General features: G+C 38.0%; 1 protein-coding gene across 9 annotated transcripts; it reads left to right on the top strand.

Moving 5' to 3' along the window:
* Nucleotides 1-1,699: 1,699 nt before the first annotated feature.
* Nucleotides 1,700-25,252, top strand: LOC128019719 (rho guanine nucleotide exchange factor 7-like). 9 transcript variants are annotated; one of them, XM_052605876.1, is made up of 22 exons: nucleotides 1,701-2,122; nucleotides 10,742-10,825; nucleotides 13,441-13,525; nucleotides 13,775-13,923; nucleotides 15,013-15,214; nucleotides 15,310-15,398; nucleotides 15,573-15,667; nucleotides 15,882-15,977; nucleotides 16,696-16,818; nucleotides 16,901-17,039; nucleotides 17,132-17,191; nucleotides 17,302-17,448; nucleotides 19,192-19,278; nucleotides 19,444-19,522; nucleotides 19,625-19,764; nucleotides 20,506-20,727; nucleotides 21,010-21,103; nucleotides 21,186-21,275; nucleotides 21,723-21,893; nucleotides 23,600-23,699; nucleotides 23,835-23,889; nucleotides 24,001-25,252. In XM_052605876.1, exons 1-22 carry the CDS (start codon nucleotides 1,958-1,960, stop codon nucleotides 24,121-24,123), a joined length of 2,595 nt encoding a protein of 864 aa, XP_052461836.1. In that variant the 5' UTR covers nucleotides 1,701-1,957; the 3' UTR covers nucleotides 24,124-25,252. The 9 variants fall into 9 exon arrangements, 8 of the variants coding, with proteins under 8 accessions (XP_052461842.1, XP_052461836.1, XP_052461838.1 ...); XM_052605878.1 differs by having other exon boundaries at nucleotides 13,775-13,908; XR_008185237.1 differs by lacking the exons at nucleotides 21,723-21,893; nucleotides 24,001-25,252 and adding an exon at nucleotides 23,382-23,477 and having other exon boundaries at nucleotides 23,835-23,882.
* Nucleotides 25,253-26,126: the final 874 nt, after the last annotated feature.

A 26,126-nucleotide genomic window follows, 5' to 3' on the forward strand; every position in this document is an offset into this window, starting at 1 on the left:
AGTTCTGCCCTCCCAGCAACAGAGGGGTTGCTTCTCTCCTTCATCTGACTCTTGAGACGAACACTGAAGCTCCACCGGTATCCATGGTGACCCATTGGGAACTCAGATTCCTCAAGGTAGCTAGCCAGATGATTCAGGAGGGAGAAGGAGTGAGTGGTAAGCTGGAAAGGAGAAGTGGTGGTTTATGCTGTCTATACAATTTGACTAGCGAACATAGTTTTGATAAATGTTTCAGTTTCTCCATTCATGTTCATGCTGGTTTAGATCATACTTACTCTGACTGTGCCAGTTTACTGTTATGCACGAATTAGAGCTTGTTCATCAAAAATTTATCACTAAAGGCAATATGTTCTTTATTGTCGTTTGCACAGGGTGACAGTTTACACCATACAACTACATTTCCCTGATGCCTAGCAAGGATAGCACAGAACAGATGACATACTGAAATTCAGAAAATAAAAATGTTGCAAATTATAGCAGGAAAATGCATCGCTAAATGTATGTACTCTTTTTTTATTTAATAAATAAAAGATATGGAAGTGTGTGGTATATGAGACATATGGGCAATATATTCTCAGTAAAGCAAACGCAAGTTGTATAACATGTACGTTCAAGGTCAATGTTGTGCAATATGAGGATGGCCTTTGGATGGAAAGTTATCATAGTGTTTTGTGGGTTGGTGGGATTAAGGAGGGAGAGGCGATGGGTGAGAGTCATTTATACATTTTCATCTTAGTTACTGCTGTCACACATGGTAATATAAAAGCTACGCTACTGTTCAAATTTTTAAGGTCCGAAAGATGACTGATTAATACTTGATGATGCATTAAACTAATTTAAAATTGACAGTTAATACATGTATAAAGTTAAAAAAAGATTTCTATTTGAAATAAATGCTGCCGAAGATCCTGAAGAAAGTGTAACAAAGTTGCTCCAAAAATACAAATCAGAACAACTGATTTCAAAATGGAAAACAGTAAGAAATGTTACTTCAGCAGGAAATCAGCATATTAGAATCATTTCATGTGGAAGGATCATGTGGCACTGAATACTGAAGTAATGACAGCCCTATTATTATTATAATTATTATTATTAAACCTTACTAACTGCAAAGGCTCTGTAAATTACACAGAAATTTCTAAAAAGAGAACAGGCTAATGAAAAACAACTTTACAAATTTCTATTTCATTGATGTTTAAACAGGTTTTGGGGTCTTTTCGGCTGGTGAGGCTGAGAACAGCAAGGCCAGTCTAATCCAGCTCAAAATCATTAAACTGTCTATTATTGGCTGGTTTAAGATGCATTTGAGCAGGCTATATTATGTCAAAGGACGCCACCCTGCGGATAATATATGAACTATACTAGTCTAAAAAAACAACAGTGGCGTAAAACCCAACTCTATAAACCTGCCTAATAACAGAAGGGCTTAAGACTGCATATTTAAAATTCCCTAAAAAAAATCCCCTTTAAAATCCAATCTTTCACACTCTTACAGCGTATAAAACTAGGCCTACTTCACGACGTCCTTTCATTAAGGTCGTTAACCAAAAGTTATTCTCACTGATCTTTAATCACAGATCTTGTAACAAATGTTCACTAGACCTTTCTGTAACGACACATCTGTCATGCAAAGAGCAGGTGAACCTATGCAGTCCATATGCAAAGTAGGATGCGAAGCCGACTGGTCACATATGCTGTATCTGTGATGTCATCTACCGGAAGATGCAGGTTCAGTGCGCTGACTGTATTCCAGTGAAAAGCTTGTCGTAATAAAATAAATGGGAGCGAAGCGATAGCATTACTTATCTCCATGGAGCGCCACATAATGCGCCATCCCTCAAACAACTTGTCTTAGGGAAAATGGTGCCCAGTTCAACGACTGGCTAATAACATACAGCCTATTTTTTTTTTCTCCATTACAATACTGATAGCATCAATCGACCTTGCTGGTTTGGCCATGAATCCGGCGGAACAAACGGTTACTTGGCTCATTACGCTCGGGGTTTTGGAATCACCAAAAAAGACCATTTCGGACCCTGATGGATTTCTGCACTCTTCGCTAAAGGATGGGGTCGTCCTGTGCAGGTTGCTGGAGCGGCTGCGTCCAGGCACTACTGATAAAGTAAGCGTGCATCCTCCCTTTTAGTGCACCGTGTTTCAGTGTTCATTTTCCTGTAATCTTCACATTACACACGCGTTGATCTTTATTTTTTATCACACAAGTGGCATATATAGTGTATGTTTTGTAGGTAAGAACATATGTTTTAATCCTCTATATGAATGAAAACAGCATGCAGGTCGGTAACGTCATGCATTCAGCGCGCGATAGTGTTGCCGTTGCTTCCAGGAATTTTTTTTTTATTTTTTATTGCGAAATTTGTTCCAAACTGAATTTTTAAATCTGACTGTCATCTGACTGAAAACCATTACAATGTGGATATTAACCGCATGTATGTAAGTAATCTGCTTTGTATATGGAAACCTGAGGATATAAGCGCGTGCAAATCGCATTACATGGATGTGTATGAATAGCATTAATCTATTAGGTATTATAAAGGTTAGCTATGCATCCTTGCTTATATTGCTTACACTGGAAATGGGCCGCCATAGACAGTAAACAAAATAGCAGATGTGCTCTCATTTAAAGAAACAGTGTTTTTTTTTATTCCCATAAATGCCTGCTTCGTTCCAATGCAATGCAAACTGGAAAAGCATAACAAATGTAATTCATCTGGAGTCCGAAATAATCAGAAGGCAATAGTATTAAACAACAAAATTACTCGATTCATAGTATCAGAGTGAAAATAATATATTCCACTGAACAACATATATGAGGTTAAATGCAAATCTATGAAAGGCATAACGATTTTAAGATGCCTCTCGGAGTAGAATATAATTCAAATGAGAAATGTATGTATTTTTATTTATTTTTTTATAAGCACATGACCACACAGATATAATGTTATCTTGCATGTTTTTTTTTTTTTAAAGCAGCTTCCCTTATCCATAAATAATGCATGGCGTCTCTCCTTCTTGGTTTGGCGTATACAGAGTTTTAAGTTTGAAGAAATCAGTCATATTCAGGGTCAGCTCTGACAATGACTAACAGTCTATGACAGCATAAGCCATTTTCAAGCTACATCATGGTTTCCTTATCAAATTTCACACTCTCACAGTGAACACAACAATAGGATGTTTACAGCAGGTATATAACCTGGCAAGAGAGCTATGTGGAAGTAGGGAAAAAACAACAACTAAAGTTTGCATATTTAAAGTGGAAAAACAAATATTAGCGCACTTGACCTTTTTAGATGGTGTGGGCAGAAGCATCATGTTTCTGTTGGGACTATCCACATGACCTGTCAGAGTGCAATAGAACTAACCTGTTAAATTTAATGCAACATAAAAAAAACACACAACTTGTATGGCCGCTTTATTATCAGAGGCACATCAAAATTGACGTTTTGACCCATATATCTGTACTGCATAAAAATGCAGATGTCATTCCTGAAACTAAACTACTAAAGCAGTATGAGTGTGTGGCCAAATAACAAAGTTCTATATTTTAAATTGAAGGCCTAAAAAGTAAAAAGCTCACAAAGAGCACTCATAACCACTAAAAAGCTGTCATTCTTTGTTCATTTCAATCTCACAAAGTTCTGTTACCAATCAATCTCACACTGTGCAATTAACATATTATTAACATTGTTTATACACTCTATACCACCCCGCCCCCAACCCCCCAAAAGTATTTTATTAAATACTTTTTAATACAATACAATCTAATACAATCTCCTTTTGCCAAGATAACAGCTTTGAATCTTCACCTATAGTAATGCCTGATGAGTTTGGAGAAAACCTGATAAGAATTCAGAAACCATTATTCTATACAGTATCTCTCCAGATTCTCAGTTTCCCAGGTCCATGTTGATACACTTTCTCCTTTAGTTATCTATAGAGGACTGGGATGAGCACGTCAAAACCTTCATTTTGTACACAGTATCCCATTTTTCATGTTGTTTTGGATGGTCTTTTAAGATTGTTGTCCTGATGGAATTATAAAAGTTAAGGCAGGGTCAGTCAGATTAATGTTTTTATCTGTTGTTAATTGCTAGAATGCATGATGTAATCTAAACAAGATGTCCAGGACCTCCAGCAGAAAAGTAGGCCAACAACATTAAAGATACAGCATTATACACTCACTGGCCACTTTATTAGGTACACCTTGCTAGTTCTGGGTTGGACCCCCTTTTGCCTTCAGAACTGCCTTAATTCTTTGTGGCATAGATTCAACAGGGTGTTGGAAAAATTCCAACATTTGTTCCATATTGATATGATCGCATCGCACAGTTACTGTAGATTTGTCGGCTGCACATTCATGATGTGAATCTCCCATTCCCCCACATCCCAAAGCTGCTCTATTTGTTTGAGATCGGGTGACTTTGGAGGCTGAGTAAAGTGAACACATTGTCATGTTCAAGAAAACAGTCTGAGATGATTCGAGCTTTGTGGCATGGTTCATAATTCTGCTGATAGTAGCCATCAGAAGATGGGTACACTGCAGTCATAAAGGGATGGACATGGTCAGCAACAATACTCAGGTAGGCTGTGGCATTTAAATGATGCTCAATTTGGGGCCCAAAGTTTGTCAAGAAAATCTCCCCCACACCCTTAAACCACCACTGTGAACCATTGAGAAATGGCAAGATGGATCCATGATTTCATGATCTTTATGCCAAACTCTGACCCTATCATCTGAATGTTGCAGCAGAAATCAATGTTTATTCAGACCAGGCAACATTTCAACATTTTTCCAATCTTCTATTGTCCAATTTTGGTGAGCCGGTGCAAACTGTAGTCTCAGTTTCAAAGTCAAGTCAAAGACAAAATCTGCTTTATTGTCAGTTCTTCCACATGCACAGCACATACAGTATTGTTCAAAATAATAGCAGTACAATGTGACTAACCAGAATAATCAAGGTTTTTAGTATAATTTTTATTGCTACGTGGCAAACAAGTTACCAGTAGGTTCAGTAGATTCTCAGAAAACAAACAAGACCCAGCATTCATGATATGCACGCTCTTAAGGCTGTGCAATTGGGCAATTAGTTGAAAGGGGTGTGTTCAAAAAAATAGCAGTGTCTACCTTTGACTGTACAAACTCAAAACTATTTTGTACAAACATTTTTTTTTTTCTGGGATTTAGCAATCCTGTGAATCACTAAACTAATATTTAGTTGTATGACCACAGTTTTTTAAAACTGCTTGACATCTGTGTGGCATGGAGTCAACCAACTTGTGGCACCTCTCAGCTGTTATTCCACTCCATGATTCTTTAACAACATTCCACAATTCATTCACATTTCTTGGTTTTGCTTCAGAAACAGCATTTTTGATATCACCCCACAAGTTCTCAATTGGATTAAGGTCTGGAGATTGGGCTGGCCACTCCATAACATTAATTTTGTTGGTTTGGAAACAAGACTTTGCCCGTTTACTAGTGTGTTTTGGGTCATTGTCTTGTTGAAACAACCATTTCAAGGGCATGTCCTCTTCAGCATAAGGCAACATGACCTCTTCAAGTATTTTAACATATGCAAACTGATCCATGATCCCTGGTATGCGATAAATAGGCCCAACACCATAGTAGGAGAAACATGCCCATATCATGATGCTTGCACCTCCATGCTTCACTGTCTTCACTGTGTACTGTGGCTTGAATTCAGAGTTTGGGGGTCGTCTCACAAACTGCCTGTGGCCCTTGGACCCAAAAAGAACAATTTTACTCTCATCAGTCCACAAAATGTTCCTCCATTTCTCTTTAGGCCAGTTGATGTGTTCTTTGGCAAATTGTAACCTCTTCTGCACATGCCTTTTTTTTAACAGAGGGACTTTGCGGGGGATTCTTGAAAATAGATTAGCTTCACACAGACGTCTTCTAACTGTCACAGTACTTACAGGTAACTCCAGACTGTCTTTGATCATCCTGGAGGTGATCATTGGCTGAGCCTTTGCCATTCTGGTTATTCTTCTATCCATTTTGATGGTTGTCTTCCGTTTTCTTCCACGTCTCTCTGGTTTTGCTCTCCATTTTAAGGCATTGGAGATCATTTTAGCTGAACAGCCTATCATTTTTTGCACCTCTTTATAGGTTTTCCCCTCTCTAATCACCTTTTTAATCAAAGTACGCTGTTCTTCTGAACAATGTCTTGAACGACCCATTTTCCTCAGCTTTCAAATGCATGTTCAACAAGTGTTGGTTTCATCCTTAAATAGGGGCCACCTGATTCACACCTGTTTCTTCACAAAATTGATGACCTCAGTGATTGAATGCCACACTGCTATTTTTTTGAACACACCCCTTTCAACTAATTCAACTAATTGCCCAATTGCACAGCCTTAAGAGCGTGCATATCATGAATGCTGGGTCTCATTTGTTTTCTGAGAATCTACTGAACCTACTGGTAACTTGTTTGCCACGTAGCAATAAAAAAATATACGAAAAACCTTGATTATTCTGGTTAGTCACATTGTACTGCTATTATTTTGAACAATACTGTACATACATACATATAGAGAATTGAAATTGCGTTACTCTCAGACTCTTTGTCCATACAGATAACATTAAAGGGGGGGTTAAATGCTCGTTTTCACTCAACATCCTGTTAATCTTGAGTACCTATAGAGTAGTACTGCATCCTTCATAACTCCAAAAAGTCTTTAGTTTTATTATATTCATAAGAGAAAGAAAAGCACGACCTGCTGCAGGCGTGACGTGTGGGCGGAGCTAAAGAATCACGAGCGCCGGTAGGCTTTTGCACTGAGAGCGTTTGGAAGCTGTGACATTACCGTGAGGGAAAACCATCATCCAAAACAAACCATGGCTAACAGTCAGATTCAGCGTATATTTATGATCCAGAATCAGTTCCAGAGGCTTAAATTTAACAAGAGTAGCAGCAACAACGACGTCTCTATGTGGTATGTATTGAAACTGTATATTTTTGCTTAGCGGTTTTGGAAAATGACTAAGTTCCACTTTATGTTGTCTTTTTTTTTTTTAAGCTGTACATGTGGAAAGTGCAGTTTGATGACAACATCGCATGTTGTTTACTTGATGTGCTTACGCGACGATAGCTAAGTTAACAACACAGAGATATTTGAAGCAGTTTTACTCACCGCATGCGGTTCCAACACATGATCGTGATCCTTTTTCGTTGGGACTGCATTATCCTTAAGAAATAAACGATGTGCAAATCTGGCGTGAAACTGGGCCTTGTTTGTAAAACAAGCATCTTCGAAATGCAGGGAACAAACACTTGCACAACTCCGTTGATGCTCTGTAAAAATAAACTCCATCCACTGGTCCCTTAATGCTGTTTTTTTTTTTTTTTTGGGAATCTGTGCAGGGTTGTCTTGCCCTGGCAATCAAAAACACTCCTCTTTTGTGACATTTCGCGATGCTCTTGCTCTGATCAGTGAATGTCTGTTGTGCTCTCAGTGCTCTGCTCTACGGGAGTGCGCGCTTTTCCGGTAGACCTGCCCTTAGGACCCATATAAGGAAATTCCGCTCCATCTAACGTCACACAGAGCCATACTTGAAAAAAACTTCCCGAAACTTGTGACAAACCAGAAGGAGTATTCCATGTCCATGTTTAGCATGGGAATCCAACTCTTTAACAGTGTAAAAAACTCAGTATGCATGAAATAGCATTTCACCCCCCCTTTAACTGTAGAGCATGAATATACAGATAGATACAGATTAAATAAAATGCAAGTATACAAATAAGGGCATGTAGAAATAAATGTGCCCCAGTGTTCAGTGTGATGGAGCTGGATGTGTTGCTGCTGACCTGTACTGCCCGAGGTCTTCCACTCAGAAAGTCCAACTGTTAGATGCACAGCGAAGTGTTGAGCCCCAGCTGGACCAGGTATGGGGGGGGGGGGCAGACTTGACGTAGTGCATGACTATCTGTTCAAAGCACTCGTTGAGAGCAGGAGTAAGTGCAACCAGACTTTAGTCATTGAAGTAGAAGATGGAGATGGCTTCTTCAGGACTGGGATGATGGTGGTAGCTTTGAAGCATGTGGGGACAACAGCCTGACTTAGTGAGATGTTGAAATTGTCTGTGGAGACATCAGTGAGTTCCACTGAACAGTCTCTCAGTATATGCCCAGGGATGTTGTCAGGACCCGGAGTTTGCGTGTGTTAATCACCTGGTCGCCGGGAGGAGTTGGAGTCTATGGTGCAGTGGTGCTGTTTTGTGCCTCAAAGCGAGCGAAGAAGGCCTTCAGCAGGGAGATGGTGCTGTCACAGGTCTGCGGTGGGAGCTTGTAGTCCACAATGGTCTGTATCCCCTGCCACAGGCTCTGAGTGTCTCTGTAGTTGCTGAAACAATAGGCTATCCTCCTGGAGTACGGCCTCTTAGCCTCTCTGATGCAGATATTTTCTCTTTTTCGGACCATTCTCTGTAAACCCTAGAGATGGTTGTGCGTGAAAATCCCAGTAGATCAGCAATTTTTGAAATACTCAGACCAGCCCATCTGGCACCAACAACCATTCCACATTCAAAGTCACTTAAATCCCCTTTCATCCCCATTCTGATGCTCGGTTTGAATTTCAGCAAGCGTCTTCACCACATCTAAATGCCTAAATGCATTGAGTTGCTGCCATGTGATTGGCTGAATAGCAATTTGTGTTACCAAGCAATTGAACAGGTGAACCTAATAAAGTGGCCCGTGAGTGTATTTCATTGTACACAGGAAGTACATTTTATCCCTGTGTTCACCAAAACCATTGTGTTTTAAGGGTTCATTTGACCATTGAACCTAATTCTGTTTAAAGTTCCAGTCGTGTCTGACACCTGAATATGCTGGAGTTTATTTTTGAATGAAAGTAGAGGATTTTTCTTCAAACCCTCCCAAACAACTTGTGGTTGATGTCGTTGGTGTTTAATTTTTGTTGTTTTTGAGACTTTCTGATACCAAGACTCCTTGCAGTGTTTTTGGCCACTCAAGCTTTCCTCTTCATGTTGCATTAAGACACTATAGACACAGTAGACAATACTGTTGGAAGATTTTATTTCCTGTTGTTTGGAACTCCTTAATCATTGTCCTAATAATGGAAATTTACAATGCTTTAGCTATCTTCTTACTTTTATTTATTTATTATTTGTATTTATATTTTGTTGACTTCATATTTTCCTAATAACAGTTTCTAAGGGTACAAATAATTGTGGCCAATGTGTAGATTCCAGATTTCAAGGAATTCCTTTTCTTTTATTCCACACATGATGTTTGCAGTTTATTTAGCTTGCTTTAAAAAAGATTCCTCTTGTTCAGTAAATGTTGATTAAAGTATGTTTTCTTCTGTCATTGATTTCTTTAGATTTGCTTCTCAATTCCGTAAAATTTGAATCTTTTCTTGGTTCATTTCATGTATTATAGACAACCTCTGTCATGCTAATTAAGATAAGCACAGCTGGTTTTAAATTAATCCAGTTTATTTATTTTTTTAAGCATTAGTGACCTTTAATTTGGAGCAAGATAAACTTGGGGAGTGACTTTGTGTCAGACATGTGTCACTTCTCTCACATCTGATTGATCCAGCTTCACTTGAGATCTCTAACCCAGAACATAACCTGCCCCGGAGCAGGTTAGCTGTGGAGTGTAAGTTACTAAGGCAATGAATGCAGCTAAAAGCGAAAGCCCCTTACGTGGTGCCTAAAACCCAGGATTGGTGCAAACTAACCTGAAATGTACCTGGCTAACCAGCTAGCTTCATGGTACGGGCCCCAGGACTCCATAGTCCAGGAGTTATTAATCTGTGTTTCAGAAAACCATTTTTAAAGCCATGATTAACTATTCTAGATAAAGCCTATTCTAGACTTAATTTAAACCCTGTCTGGGAAACGACCACTATCGATTTAACTAAAGATTGAGCATTGCATTTTTTTTTAGGTATGGCTACTGTTATTCCTATGATTATTTCACACAAGCATCAGTTGCTTGGCAGGCATCCAAGGATTCCTTTTACCCCATTTATCCTAATTTGATCATTTTGTAGTGTGAAAATGAGATCAGATCGCCCCACTGGCAGAACCCTCTGGAGAACCTCAAGGCACACGTCTCTGGGGAACTTGATGGAGCAAAATCACACTGCAATTCCTGAAAGAACTTAATGAACTTTAACCGCAATATAGGGGAAGGCTTGATGCACTTGAAATATATAGCCTATTAAAGGTCATTTTTTTGTTAGTACACAATAAAATTAAGTGACTGACATTAACGCTGGAGTTTTGTAAATTTTCTTAAAAAACACTCTTCACAGATTCGCGAATACACTGTCAGAGACAAAAATATGATATATACAGATGTCTACATTATATATCGGAAAGTTTTAAAGTTTTAACATTCACCTCTCACAATACCTGCTCTAACTGACGGACCCGTTTTAATTTGCCCCGCCAGAGCAGGGGTGTGTTGATCACGTCCATCTGTGGACGTCACTTCCTCCCGCTTCCTGCTGTCCAGTTCCACGGTGCTGTCCACTGTGTTGGATTAACAAAGAGCCTTGTTTCACTTAAAAAAAAGTTTTCACGGGGCTGCAGCTGTGTTTCGCGATGTGTGTGTGGAAGTGGTGATAGGCAGGCAGTCAGCCCGTGGACTCACATACAGGATAGTAGAGGCAGCCCTTCGCTCCCAAAGCTTTCACGCTTTTTAACTGCTCTTCCCGTCTTCCTCAGATCTATCAGGATCCCAAGAACGACAGCGAGTGCTTGAGCAACATCACGGAGTTTCTCAAGGGCTGCGCGGTGTTTCGCGTCGAGGTGAGTCGGTGTGTTCCTGCTCTTTTGACTCTACTGTATGTTGCTGCATTGGCGCCACAATGAAAACAATCAACAAAAGACACGTGCAGTCTACAGAGCAGACGCAACCCTGGACCGATCAGAGAGATCATGCCCTGCTCATCGCTTCATTGTCATAGTCTAGTGGGACAAAAGCTTGGTAATGTTCTGAAAATGTTTTGGGTTGTTGTTGCAATTTTTGCCAGTAACATCTGTATTTTTTGTTGTGAGTTTGTGCGCTACAGCATAGGGCTGTGTCCCATCTATGAATGGCGTTGCTTTGTCCATTCATGTAACTTACAGTTTGTCTTTTCCATATGAGTCTGCATGAATTTGAAGCTCTGGTATAAATTCATGTTTTATTTTCTGCTTGGTTAAGTAGAAAAAAAAGTGTTTTTAAGAATGTGTTTTAACTTTTTAACTCTAAGTACCCCTAATATGATGAGCATTATGTGAGGGACATCCTTAAAATTTATTAAGGAGCATTTATTAAGGAGCAGATGGTTCAGGGTGATGCTAATGTATTGTCAAGTGTATCTACATGTGGTGAGGTTGAGGTCCATGTCACACATGGAGATCTTGGTAGGTGCGTAATGTGTGAAGCGTTATCTAAACAAGTACTGACAATATCTTAGGAAAAGATGCCCTCTTCTCAAGTTCGTTACTCCACATCTTTGACATTAATGCTGTGTCAGATGTGCATTTACTGCTTAGATGTGTATGTTTTGCTGGTGATTCTGTTAATTAATCTCAGGATTTGTTCTCATCCGTATACGTGAATCTCACAGCTCACTTTGCTTTGTACCTTCTCAACACTGTGTAGGTTTAGGTTCCATCTTTATTTTATTGTGCTTTGAGTTTTCACTGTTGCAGCTCACAGTAATTTGCTCCTCTCTGAGCTGTTAAAAGGTATTTGGTTGATCTGGCAGTGCCCAAAGCTTCATTGGGGTTCAATGCTGTCATCAACAGCACCATCACAGTTTGTTTCTGATTACTAATACCAAAATAATTTAAACTGCACATTTTTCAATAAATTATAGTGGTGGGAGAGCATAGACGAATGTCTATAATATAAAACCTATGATGGATGTTCTTATATGTTAACAGTAGAAGTGGAAGATGTATTCCTACAGTGATTTAGTGAATCATTGAAGGAGCTGATGTTTTCTCCAACTGAAGTTCACATGCCTCTGTCCATTGACAGAAGGACACATAACTGTCCGTCAAACATAATACTGGCAAAGGGCAATACAGGACAGACCATATAGAGCTGAACAAATCAGATTTCTCACTTTATGAGCAAAGAGACATAAGTGACCTCTAGCTAACTACACCACCTGCTCAGAGTCTAAACGCAGTGGATGACTGATGATTGTCTCCATAGATGATGAATGTTGACTCTTTCTAGGTCTGGACTGTATATATGAAATATTCACCATATTTATGCATATATTTGCTGGCATTCAATATTTTGAATATCACAATGATATCTCAAAGTAATTTATATTTGTCCATTACGTTTTGGAAGCCTCATATCTTTAGACAAATTGTGCAATCATTTTCAAGCATTTTGCATACATTTAAATATTTGTATAAAAATATACATGGGTAAATTTGGTATTTATATTTATGACAGTTTTATTTTTAACTAGATTTTTCAATGTTCTTTGATATTGTGTATTGGAGTACAATGTTGATGTATTATCTTTTTATCTACAATGATTCACAAATTTATTAGACCACCACCACACAGTGTAAGGTTTGTGCCACAGCTGCCCTAAACTAACAGTATTACTGATTAGCAAAAATAAGTGCTTTATATGAAATATAGAAATCGGTCAAAAACTTGATTAAAACGAAACATTTTATTATTTATTAGGCAAATAAAAACTAAAACAACTAAATAGTCTTTATTCACACATAATAACCATATTATATATTTTCTATGGCCTTGATAACAGCTTGCATGCTTGCTGGCATTGTTTTTATGTACTTTTCTACAGTCTCTGTTGTTATTGACTCTAATTGTGCATCTGAATTAAAATAATAATAATAAGGTGCTTTACTATTTTTTTCCACCTTTCTTGTAAAACAGTAAATTAAAAGAAACACTGATAACAACAACCATATTTTAGCATTACAAATACTACTGTGACTAAAGAACTTACACATACGGGTGGATTAACCTTTACAGAAACATAAAGAATCAATTTGCTAATCAACAATGCTGTTACTTTAGAGTAGCTGTGGCACATACCTTACATTGGGTGGTGGTCTAATACATTTGTTAAGCACTGTAAATTCCCCTGCCTTGTAAATAAAGTGTGCACTTGGCTTGAATAGTGTGGAAGACTAGTTTGTTATACCTCTCGTGTCAAGCTTGTAAAGTATATGGCGCCCTTCCTCAAATCAGAGTTCATCTCCAACCCTAATCAAACTCCCCTACCTGTAATTTTCTAATGATCCTGAAGACCAGATTTGAGGAGCCATGCTTTAAGTGCTTGAACTAGTCCTCTATGGTTCTCTCATATTTTTAAATGACATGTAGGTGCTCTAGATTAATGATGTTATATAATGTTTTTTTTTTATCTGTGTAGCCTTTTGAGGCTGGTGACCTTTTTCATGGCCACAATTTCAGCAGAGTGCTAACTACCCTGGTTGCCCTCAATAAAGTGACTGCAGGTAAGTGCATCTTTCTAGAATTATCCTGTAATATTTCACATTATTTTTTAAAAACATGTTTACTAAAACAAAAACAAAGAAACCATAAACTGTAAAATTTGAAATCCCCAAATTTGAAATCCCACAGTGTTATCCACGGTTTCAAATGTGTTCAAAGTTGCTAATGTGCTTATAGCTCTTCTAGTGTGCGACAGTGTTACAGATATTCCCATTGGTGATTTTTCTTCTGTGTTCTTTCTGCTGGTGTAGATATTGGCATAGACAGCGACTCTGTATGTACCCGTCACTCTTCTGCCCACCGGATCAAGTCCTTCGAATCACTGGCCTCCCAGTCCTCGCTGGGCCGATCTTCTAAATTGCTCCATAACCAGTTCCGCAGCCTTGTGAGTAACACTGGGGTGAGGACACTCAACCAGCCTCAGTGGATCTCAATGAAAATATTCATTTACATTGTGCGTCCCATCTACACTACCGTTAGGGCTGGGTATTGAGTTCATTACTTTTTAGGCACCGACCGAATTGCCAAATTTGCATAGTGAGCCAATAAGTGTGCAGTATGCTTGATGAGGCTAAATCAGTGATTGACTCTTGCGAGGCATCAAGGAAAACACTTGTAACGAGACAATTCACATTATAACATCATGCTACATAAGGCAAAATATAAAATGTATACTATGCTTTTACTCAAAACTCACTTTAAACCACCATCAAGTGTTTGTAATAACATTTGATTGCAATCTAATGTGTGTCTTGGCCATATAATTGCAGAGATATGTTATTTGTAGCCTTTTATATCAAGCTAATCGCTACACCTGCTTAGCCTTTTTCTGTAAACACACTGTACTGTTATGAAAATAGGCAGAATCTCATGAAAACCACATACAAATCATATACTGTCGTAATTGTGTGTTTATTAGCTTCATGTTTCATTCCTATAAAAGTTTTTTTCTGGAAGTGACATGGACGTTTGTCATTAGAGACAGGGCGGGATATGAATGCGTAATATAAGCGACATATGAGCAGCGAATGAGCTTCCTCTGAGTCAGAGAAAACACAGACTGTCTGTGCTAGAAGCAGCTAATGCTCATCAGATCACGTAAATCAGTGGAAAATGATGGATTTCATAAAATTGGTATCAAAAAAAGTATTGTTCAGGAACCGGTGTCAAAGTCAAGGTATTGATATTGAAAATGTTTTTAACGATACCCAGCCCTATCTACCATTACAGAGTTTGGGGTCAGTTTTTTTTATGTTTGGAAAGAAGTCCCTTATACTCATCAGGGCTTCATTAATTTGATTAATAAAAAGGCAAAGATGTCTTTTTTTTTGAGGTTTCCAACTTAAATTGATAGCGTTATAAACCGTGTCCTGGAACTCTGTCTAGCATAAACATATTAATTCACGTAAATGGGTCCGTTTTGATATACGGATGTTGTTAACCCACTATGAGGCTGCATGTAAACATAAGTACTCTCTCTCTCTTAAAGGACATGACGGAGAATAGTAACACACAGTTAGTGGTTAAAGCTCGCTTCAACTTCCAGCAGACCAATGAGGATGAACTCTCTTTCAGCAAGGGTGACATCATTAGTGTTACTCGCACAGAAGAAGGGGGTTGGTGGGAGGGATCCCTCAACGGCAAGACTGGCTGGTTTCCAAGTAATTACGTCAGAGAGGTTAAAGGGTCTGGTAAGCGTCAGTTTGCTGTTGACCATTATAAATGTATAAACACAGTCTTCTCTTGATCCACAGTGCATCGTTATTAAAACTCTGTGTCTTTACAGACAAACAAGTGTCTCCTAAATCTGGAACACTTAAAAGCCCTCCCAAAGGTTTTGATAGCACAACCATCAGTAAAACCTACTACAACCTGGTGAGCACATTTCAATAAATTATCCTTTTCAGGGGACACCAGGGTGATTTGCTTAATTTTGGAGGTTTTGTGCATGAGCAGTAATCAGACTGATTTGTGAATGAGCACATCTGATTTGTAATCATTGTGTTAAAAATATCTGAACTAAAACAGCTGCTCTTTGGTTGTCTTCAGGTGCTACAGAACATTTTAGAAACTGAAACGGAGTATTCAAAGGAGCTCCAGAGCCTTTTGACCAACTACCTGAGACCTCTACAGATGACAGAAAAGTAAAAAGTTTGGCTTTTCCCTTAAAAAACACACAGCTAATAAAATATAAGGATATTAAAAACACAATTCAGTTTTAAAATTCACATTTATTCTGTGCTCTGTCTATGGCTGTTGGGTATAATTTGTTCATTTTGTGTAATTAATTAAAAAATAATAATAATTTGATGGAATAAAATGTAATCGTTTGAGCACAGTTCTTATTGTTTCTCATAGACTGAACACCTCAGACGTAAGTGTCATTCTCGGGAACCTGGAGGAAATCAGCACTTTCCAGCAGACTTTGGTCCAGTCACTGGAGGACTGTACAAAGTGAGTATTATTCTAACCGTGAGCAGCTGTGTAAATTACTTAGCCCTTAAGTAATTTACGACAGGAGGGCCGAAGCACTTCGTGAAACTGAGACTCAATTGAATGTATCAAGTTTCGACTTCTAGCTGATGAAAATAGACCTTGGCGGTAACCTGAGCTCCGTTAAAAGGGTTTGGGTATCACTAGGGGTTTCTAATATTTACACTGACCTCTAGTGGTAAATTCTTTATTAAGTTTGGATAACGCTAACTGGGTTTACCAGCAAAACTGTTTATGAATTTATTAACAGTTAATAAAGTATTTAATTAATATATTAATTAATTAATTTCTATTATTATTAATGTATTTGGAAATTATTAATTTAGAACGTTCTAAATAATAGCATGCATTTGAAATAGAAATCTTTTGTAACATTATAAATATCTTTGCTGACACTTTTGGTCAAATTTAATGTGTCCTTGCTGAATAAAAATATTAATTTCTTTCTTTCAAAAAGTCCTACCAAACTTTTGAATGGTAGTGTATCTACAAAATGATTGGAGTCTGTAAATATAAGCTGATTGGAATTAATTAATTGCAGATGGTGTAGTAAAAAACATTGTAATATAGATTTATATCCTACTTAGGAGTATGGGTTCAGAACAATCCTTAGCAAAATAAATGAAGAATATTAGCACAATATTTGTGAAATAATTCTCTGTAATGTTCTGTGGTTAAGGCTTCCAGAGCTGCAGCAGAAAGTGGGAGGGTTCTTCCTGAATCTCATGCCCCAGATGAGGTCTCTTTATGTGTCTTACTGCTCCAACCACCCGTCGGCAGTCAGTATTCTCACCGATCACAGGTACGCCACCATACCGTGGCCTGATTTTACAGAGAGCCTCTCCTCTGAAAACTGGCGACTCTTCTCATTTCTGTTCCTGTAGCGAGGAGCTCGGGGAGTTCATGGAGGGGAGGGGTGCGTCGACACCAGGCATTCTCACACTGACCTCTGGCCTCAGCAAACCCTTCATGAGACTGGACAAATATCCCACATTACTAAAAGAACTGGAGAGACACATGGAGGTAGAAGAGAGAGTTTGAGCTTATGGGCTGTTCTGTTGAGGTTTTAATGATTGGTGGCATTTCGGTGTGAAACTGTTTTTTGTCTCCTTCAGGAGGGTCATCTGGACAGGACAGAAATTCAGAAATGTATGACGGCTTTCAAGAATCTCTCTGTGAGTGTTAGAATGCTAAAGCAGACTTGGTTGTTTTGCCACTGCAGTAAGGTGTGGATCATTCCCATGGAAAACTGCCTTCTTAAGGTGTTGTGTTGCCATGGTTACAGGCACAATGTCAGGAGGTGCGGAAGCGCAAGGAGCTCGAGCTTCAGATCCTGACCGAGACGATTCGTCTGTGGGAGGGGGAGGACATCAAGACTCTGGGTTCAATGCTGTATATGAGCCAGGCCATGGTCCAGAACCACGGCTGTGAGGTGAGATCTCAACAGCTCGTACACCTCATGAACGTTTTTTCTCCTAATACTGTGAATTTGAGGGTTTGATTTGACCAATACTAGACATTAATGTCAGCATGAAATTAAATTCACCCTTTTCTAAATGCATGTTATTCATGATATTGTGAATGATTCATCCATGCATTTTTTTTAAAATAATGTTTTATCAAAAAGCTGGACTGAATAATATTAATAATGATAATTTAGTCTGTTTAAATCCCGACACTTTCTTAAAATCGATCCCGAAAACACATTCAGATCTTCCTCCATCTAACAACCAATGCATCAAACTAAGTCTTTGCTCTGTATTTTTCTTTCCTTTTTAGATAATGCGTTACTCCGATGTATGTCACAATATAAAAGAGCAGATCTGTCGCTACTTCTGTTTCACTGGGTCTTTAACAGTTCAGGTGGCTTCTGGGGAAACCAATATAAAAAAATACTTATGATAAAGCAAAACATTCTGACAAAAATGTTTGTTAGCAGTCATACCACATGTCCTATGTCTGGGAGTGACATGGTGCCAAACTGTTGTGATTGAAAAAAAAAGACCCACTTCAGGTGATACCAATCAATCAATCAATCAATCACCTTTATTTATATAGTGCTTTAAACAAAATACATTGCGCCAAAGCACTGAACAACATTCATTTGGAAAACAGTGTCTCAATAATGCAAAATGATAGTTAAAGGCAGTTCATCATTGAATTCAGTTATGTAATCTCTGTTCAGTTGAAATAGTGTCTGTTTTAATTTGCAATCAAGTCAATGATATCGCTGTAGATGAAGTGACCCCAACTAAGCAAGCCAGAGGCGACAGCGGCAAGGAACCGAAACTCCATCGGTGACAGAATGGAGAAAAAAACCTTGGGAGAAACCAGGCTCAGTTGGGGGGCCAGTTCTCCTCTGACCAGACAGACCAGTAGTTCAATTGCAGGCTGCAGCAAAGTCAGATTGTGCCGAAGAATCATCTGTTTCCTGTGGTCTTGTCCTGGTGCTCCTCTGAGACAAGGTCTTTACAGGGGATCTGTATCTGGGGCTCTAGTTGTCCTGGTCTCCGCTGTCTTTCAGGGCAGTAGAGGTCCTTTCTAGTTGCTGATCCTCCATCTGGTCTGGATATGTACTGGATCCGGGTGACTGCAGTGACCCTCTGATCTGGACACAGACTGGATCTCGTGGCCACGGTGACCTCGGAACAAGAGAGAAACAGACAAATATTAGCGTAGATGCCATTCTTCTAATGATGTAGAAAGTACATAGGGTGTTATGTGAAGTGTTCCGGTTCCAGTTTACCTAATTAATGCAGCCTAAAAATCCTTTAACGGATTTGGATATTAAAAGCATATTAGTATGTTATGTGTATGCCACAGATCCACTGATCTATATAACAATATTCTCTATTACAGATATGGTTATTATTTTTTAAGGCACATTTTGGAAACTATATGTGTTTTTTTTTAAGTTATATCCTAAAATATTTCGTTCTCAGTCATGGACATCATGAATGGAAAAAGCTAAATTACAGCACAAATGCATTATAAGTAAATTCAAATGGACAAAAATGTGTTTTAGTCCTATATTTATATATATATATATATATATATATATATATATATATATATATATATATATATATATATATATATATATATAAATAAAATGGCTATATGGTATTATAGTTTTTTAAATTGATATAATAATTTTTTTTTTTTTTTTTTTTAGGAGAGGCATGAACGTTACTTGCTACTGTTTCCTCATGTCTTGCTCATCCTGTCTGCAAGTCCAAGGATGAGTGGCTTTATCTACCAGGTCAGAACCCAGCTGCTGTCAGAACTGATTACTGCGCAGCAGAATAAATCTCACTGTCCTTGCTCTGCCACCCCCTAAAATCCACTCAAACCACATCTTTTCAAAACATTAAAATGGCACTTACGGCTCTAGCACAAATAAAAATGTCTGCTTTGTTTCTCTCAGGGCAAGCTACCTTTGAGTGGGATGACAGTGACCCCATTAGAAGACTGTGAAAGTCACAAAAATGCTTTTGAACTCTCGGGTAAGGACAAACTGATGCACATCTTTTGTGTTCAGGACACAGTCAAGCGTTTTTGATCATTATTAGTCCTTCATTGACTCTGCGTGTTTGTCCATCCAATAGGAAGCATGTTCGAGAGGCTTCAGGTGATCTGCTATAACAAACAGGATCTGCAGGACTGGCTCGAGCATCTGAACCGACAGATCAAGCACACCACTATGGCTGCTCCCAGCATGAAACCCCTCACTGTCCCCTGCCACACAGTGAGTCATCTATTTCACACCTTAAAGCCAAAGTATACTTCAGTATTACACCTACACAAGGGTACGCGCACCAGACAATTTCTTTCCATGTATGCGCAGGGCATGCACCCGCATTGACTTAGTTATGCACTAATCAGTTGTTCCACAAGGTGGCGACACTGGCCCAGGTCATTTTTTCACAGTAGAAAATGAATCAAAAGAGACGGAACAACGACAGCAACAAATAATGGAGACTGCAACAACAACAGATACCTGCATTGACAAGCGCTTGTGTGAGAGGGTTTTGAGATCACAGCAACTTTATTCTAAAACAGTACAAAGCCATTTTATCAGTCATAACTTCTGTAGAAAAACAGAGCAGACACTGGACAAAGATGAAGCCTTCTAGAGCACATGTGTAGACCGCCTGCATTCACACACACCTTGACTGGTCTATACTTTGAACGGCTACATTTTCAACTGCAAAATGTGTAAAAAAAAACAAAGTATACTTTGGCCTTTAGTAAACCACACATATAGTATTTAAATATTAATGTTTTAGAAATATATCTATCTGTCTGGTTGTCTATGTTTATTTAACACTTTTATAGGTGGCATGCACAAAAAGCTTTAAATACAGTCGTGTAAATACAGTCATAAAGAGCTTTACAAAATACAAAAGTACAAGTATTTATTTATTTTTGAATTATGACCTGTAAATTATCTTCAACTTCAAGGTTAACCTACATTTTGCCCCTGCAGCTCCCGTCTCACCCTCTGACGCCGTCCAGACATGGAGAAAGCCGGGGCTTGACAGTTGCTCCTGCATACCACACCTTACCACACCCCTCCTCTCATGGGACCCCTCACAGCACCATGATGTGGGGCCCCCTGGAGCCCCCCAAAACCCAGAAGCCTTGGAGCCTGAGCTGCTTGCGTCCAGCGCCCCCACTCAGGCCATCAGCTGCTCTCTGCTATAAAGAGGTATTCTGGCCTCCGATTACAGCTAATTATGCAGCACACTGGACTTCTAGTTAAAATATTGTGAAAATATATTAAATGTAGTATGATATAATACAAACCTGTTGATTAATTGTTGATTGATTCCCTTGATACTGTAGTCACTATTATTTTGATACTGTGGTAATATGTGAACACTAATTAACACCTCTAAATAACTTCATATACTCTCTCATGGCACTGTAAGTCTCAGTTTTACCTTCTTTCTGTTTCCCTTTCCTATTTCTATTCCTCCTTCTCTTTCAGGACCTCAGTAAAAGCCCCAAGACTATGAAAAAGCTGCTGCCCAAGAGAAAGCCGGAGAGGAAGCCGTCCGATGAGGAGTTTGCACTGAGGAAGAGTAAGTCAGCTGGTTTATAATGTTATTGACACTGAGAGTTTCTGAAAGATCGTGCATCTGATGTAACCTCTGACCTGTGAAGGTACTGTAGCTTTGGAGGAAGATGCTCAGATCCTGAAAGTGATCGAGGCCTACTGCACGAGTGCCAAAACCAGACAGACTCTGAACTCAAGTAAGTCTCGTACGAGGGCCCGTTCGCCTCCGTTTCGTATCCTCTGAGACATTCCTCATTCATACCTACTTTTCTATGCGTAACATAGAAATAAACTAAAGTCTGTTGATCTTAACAAAATTATTCAGAGATCTCTTTTAACAATAACCTCTCTCTTTGTTTTTCACTCGTCATACTTAATGTTCATTTATTTATCATGATCCCCTGCTCCCCATATTTTCATTTTGACATCTTTACACATCATTTTTGTTTATTCATTTATTTATGAAACCCATTTGCTCTCTTGGGGTATAATTGGTTCTTCCGTCTGTGTGGTTGCACAACCCACATCCATTCTTTGTTCGGCCCCCTTGTTTAATTTCCCTTCCATTTGCAATTCTCCTTCCCTCCCTTCATTCATATGATTTGACCCCCCTCTCATCATCTGCGACTGGACGTCGTCTTCAGCCTGGCAAGGCACTGATCTCATGCATAACCACGTTTTGGATCAATCCAGTGTGGACTCTCTGGGCCGCCGTAGCAGTATCTCGAGGCCCGAGACTACCTCGGACCTCTCAGAGGACTCTGACTATGACAGTATATGGACGGCCCATAGTTACAGGATGGGCTCTGTTTCCCGTAAGAGCTCCTACATCTCCCACCAAAATTAAACTCCCCCTCACTCCTCTTATTTCAAGTGACTTTATATTTATTTGAAACTATTTATTTATTTAATGATCTGTCACTGTAATGCATATTTATTTTATTCATTTTTATTTTTTTAATTTCTCAGTGTTGTATTAATCATACCTCGTCATCATTTTCTACATATATATGCACTTTCCCAAAGCAGTTCCCTGTTGCCTTGACATCTGAATCCCCCGAAACCACCACCTCACTTAACTCAGTTTTTTTTACTTTGTTTGCATCACATTTGGTATTTATGTAAGTGTCCTTTAAAAAAAAAAACTGATGTTTTCATTCCCAGATGTATTTAATTTTTAATGCTGTTGAAGGTACAATACACTCTGAAGGCAACAAGGACATGTTCTGCTGTAAAAAACAAAAAAAAACAAAGTGTGTCTGTAAATATTAGAGCATTGTCGTTCATCTGAAATATGTGGTATTAACTTGGACTTTTACTGAATGTGAACATTGGATTGCCACTCTGCTGAAACGAGGAGTTGGGTCTTTACCAGAGAGCTTATTGAATGAGAGAAATTCATAACTATGGTTCTCAGATGGCATCATGAACAGTATTACTGGGGACGTCTGGCTCATACTTATGTGATATAAATGTATTTATTTTCAATTTGGAAATGTATTTTGAATGATTTTGGACTTTTTGTATGCTTGTATCTAACATGTAAGTTTATAGTGGTGTGTCTATGGTGAAAAGTATGGAAGTTTACAGAACAAATGTTGGTTTAAATTCTGTTAGAACCCATTCAAATCAGGTGTGAGGATGGTAATAGTCGAGTTCTGTGAGACTGTCAAAGCCTCAGTGTTTGATGCTTTTCTTTTATGTATGACGTGTTTATGAGAGAAACAAGAAAATCTACTTGCTAGTTATTTCAATAATGACAAAGAGTATAATTCATCATGTTTTGTGATTTCTTGTGACCAAGTTCTATTCTGTGGTTTAAAAAAAAAAAAAAAAAACAAGAAGACAATATGAACATTTACTACCTTTTTGTCGGTCGTTTCATTCAGATATACTTAAAACCATTCAACAGAGATACTTCAGTGATGTTTATGTGGTTTGAAATTAAGACATTATTAATGTGTGTTAAATATATATATATATATATATATATATATATATATATATATATATATATATATATATATATATATATATATATATATATATATGCAGATTCAAATACATGACAAAATACCACAAACATTGAAATATACATTTTGAATAAATCTTGGGTTGTTTTGTACACCATGTTTATCCTTTAAAAATGACAGCAAAACAAAGACGTTGTTTCCATTTATCTTGCAACAACAAGTATTGTTTTTGTTTGATTTTGCTTTATTTTTATATAAGTGTATAGCTTATTTTCACTTGATGGGTTTTGTTTTTGGGGTTGATGAAATTTTAGTTTTACCGCCCTTCAGGAAACCCTTGGTCCTCTGGTTTTTGAATGCTTTTAGTTTTCTTGGATGACCCCTCTCTGCATGACTAACTCCTGTCTCACTCACGCACAGTCCTGTGTAAGTTTGATCCAGTCCAAACTATTTTTTTGAGGCACAGTGGTCCTGTACTGACCTAATCAATGAGTCCAACTTAACCAATCTTCCTGAAATCATTCTGCGGGGCTTCTCTTTTCAAACAGGACAGTGGAAAGATGCCAGTCCAGCTCTGATAGTTCCTGGGGAGGAGACGTTCAGTGTAGACGAGTTGAAGAGTAATGGTCAGACTCTTCTGGAGGAGAAGTAAGACTGCATATTTGTCCATTTCCAGAGCAGAGTTTATAATGGGAATAAATAAAGAGGGATGCCTGTCAAGAGAACACAAATCGAATAGAAAAAAGTATTTACTGACAATATTCGATATTCAATGTTTCCTAGGAGCCTTGTGGATGTCGTTTATGCTCTGAGAGATGAAGTACAAGAACTTAAACAGGTGAGTGTCTTTGAGGGCTGGAGGAAGTTTTTCCTAATATTTAAATTAACAGAAAACACTATTATTAAATATGTTCTATTTCCTGCTTACATGATTTTACCATTCTAACAGGACTATAAAAAAATGAAGAAATGTCTGGAGGAAGAACAGAGAGCCCGGAAAGATCTGGAGAGGATAGTTCGAAAAATGTTAAAGAATATAAACGATCCTTCTTGGGATGAGACCAATTTATGAGATCAATGTTGCCTCCTTTTTAGTTTTTGTTCTTTTACATTAGTGTTAAAAATGATCGGGAAGTTAAACCAGAACATTCAAATTATCATGTGTTTTCTTACATTGAAACCACCTTTGTTGTTTGTGGGTACGGGTCTGTAGTAAAATAATCTTACATATTTGACCTTACATGGCTCATTCCAATGTTAAAAAACTCAAAGAAATGGTCTTTTAGTGCACCTACACCAAGCAGATTTAGTTTGTGAAATCCTGAAGAAATGTAAAACCACTTGTTTATATCTGAACCATCATGATGTGACTTGGTAGCTAAATCTTGTCGGTTGGCATGAGTGTAACCTGTGAATATCCCTGACCAGTTTGTCTTTCACCTCATGTTAAGGTGTTGAGAGAGTACCTCAGTCTTTAAGTCCCACTAATGTTTGGGATTGTGAGTGTCCTGTTTTTCTACGTAATACTTTTGTCATTACAAAGCTTCAAGAGATCATCATATTTTACTGTTAAGTTCCATTTTTAAATAACTTTTATTCAGATGCTCTCTGATTTAAGATGTTGGATCTGTGAATATTTACATGAGAAATATACAGAGGAGTTTTTCATTCCATTTAATTGTTTGTTGATATTTAATCTTTTAGATGCACAAGCATCCCAGATGTCACTCTATGTGTTGAATGTGGGACATGATGCTTATGCTTGTATGTCAGTATGTTTAGTACCTGTTTTAGGTGCCATTGCAATTCAAGCTGTGACAGTTCAATATTATGATACTCATTATACCTGAATTATTTTTTATATCAGTTATATCTGTATACATTTCGGTGTCAGTGACTTACTGTGACAAAAGCAGAGCCAAACTCTTATTTATGGACTTGACTGTCTGTGACTTATTACTGTACTTGACATTTATTCCTATAGTGCTTACACAGCAACACTAATAGAAAAGCCTCATCAGAATTCATGTTGAATATTTATTAATAAGAATTCTTTACCTCAGTTCCATGTTACTGTAAATTACTGATAAAAAAAAAAATGTATATCTTGAATGCACTGTAAGTCACTTTGGATAAAAGCGTCTGCTAAATGCATAAATGTAAATTCTGTAAATAAAGATGGTTGTTTATTTGCTTCTCTACTTCAATGTAATCAGTTGGGCTTAAAAAGAAAAAAAAAATACCGTAAAGTACTTCTACTAATTGTTTTTTGAAAGACATCTTATGCTAACCAAGGCTGCATTTTTGTTAAATCAGAAAAAAATATGAAAAATTACATTTTAAAATAATTTAAGTGTATTAATTTTTTTTTAATACAATTTATTCCTGTGATGCAAAGCTGAATTTACAGCAGGCATTACTCCAGTCTTCACATGATCCTTCAGAAATTATTCTAATATGCCGATTTGCTGCACAAGAATAATTTCTTATTACTGACAAAATGGTTGCTACCTAATATTTCAGTTTTCTATGATATAAAGAAAGTTCAAAAGGAGTCTATTTTTTTTTTTTTTTTTTTATAAATTGAATGCATCCTTGAATTTTTTTAAATTTATAGTCAATGATATAACTAGGCAGATTTCTTACTGTGAACACCTTGAACCCGCAACTCTGACCTCTGATTTACAGCATGAGCAATGTGAGAACGCATCATGAAGATGTATTAACTGCTTGTGAATGAACAGGCGTGTGGTGCTCAACACAGGAGTTTAGCTTTATGTTTCTGTACTCTGTCAAGGGGAAGGGCACGATGACAAGGGTGACTTTATGCCCTCGTCTTCATCTGCACACAACAGTTCTGGGTGAAGGTTTTGCATGCACCAGGCTCTATTATAGTGACAAGGCAATCTAGTCCCATTGTGGGCGATGATTCTACTTCATTGATTTACAATGGAAAGGATATAATTTTGCTAGTGTTGGCAAAAAGCTCAAATGTCAGGCTTTTCAGAATGCCAGCATTGCCTTGTTCGCAGATGAATAAGAAGAAAGTCACCTTTTGTCTCCCGTTAAATATTC

The sequence above is a fragment of the Carassius gibelio genome, chromosome A9 (genome assembly GCF_023724105.1).
Source record: "Carassius gibelio isolate Cgi1373 ecotype wild population from Czech Republic chromosome A9, carGib1.2-hapl.c, whole genome shotgun sequence".
NCBI lineage: Eukaryota > Metazoa > Chordata > Actinopteri > Cypriniformes > Cyprinidae > Carassius > Carassius gibelio.

Coding starts and splice junctions, on each gene's coding strand:
- LOC128019719 (XM_052605876.1), top strand. CDS start 1,958: ATGAATCCGGCGGAACAAACGGTTACTTGGCTCATTACGCTCGGGGTT. Junction 13,924..15,012: donor GCCTTGTGAGTAACACTGGG/GTGAGGACACTC, acceptor TCTCTCTTAAAG/GACATGACGGAGAATAGTAA. Junction 19,765..20,505: donor TCACTGTCCCCTGCCACACA/GTGAGTCATCTA, acceptor TTGCCCCTGCAG/CTCCCGTCTCACCCTCTGAC.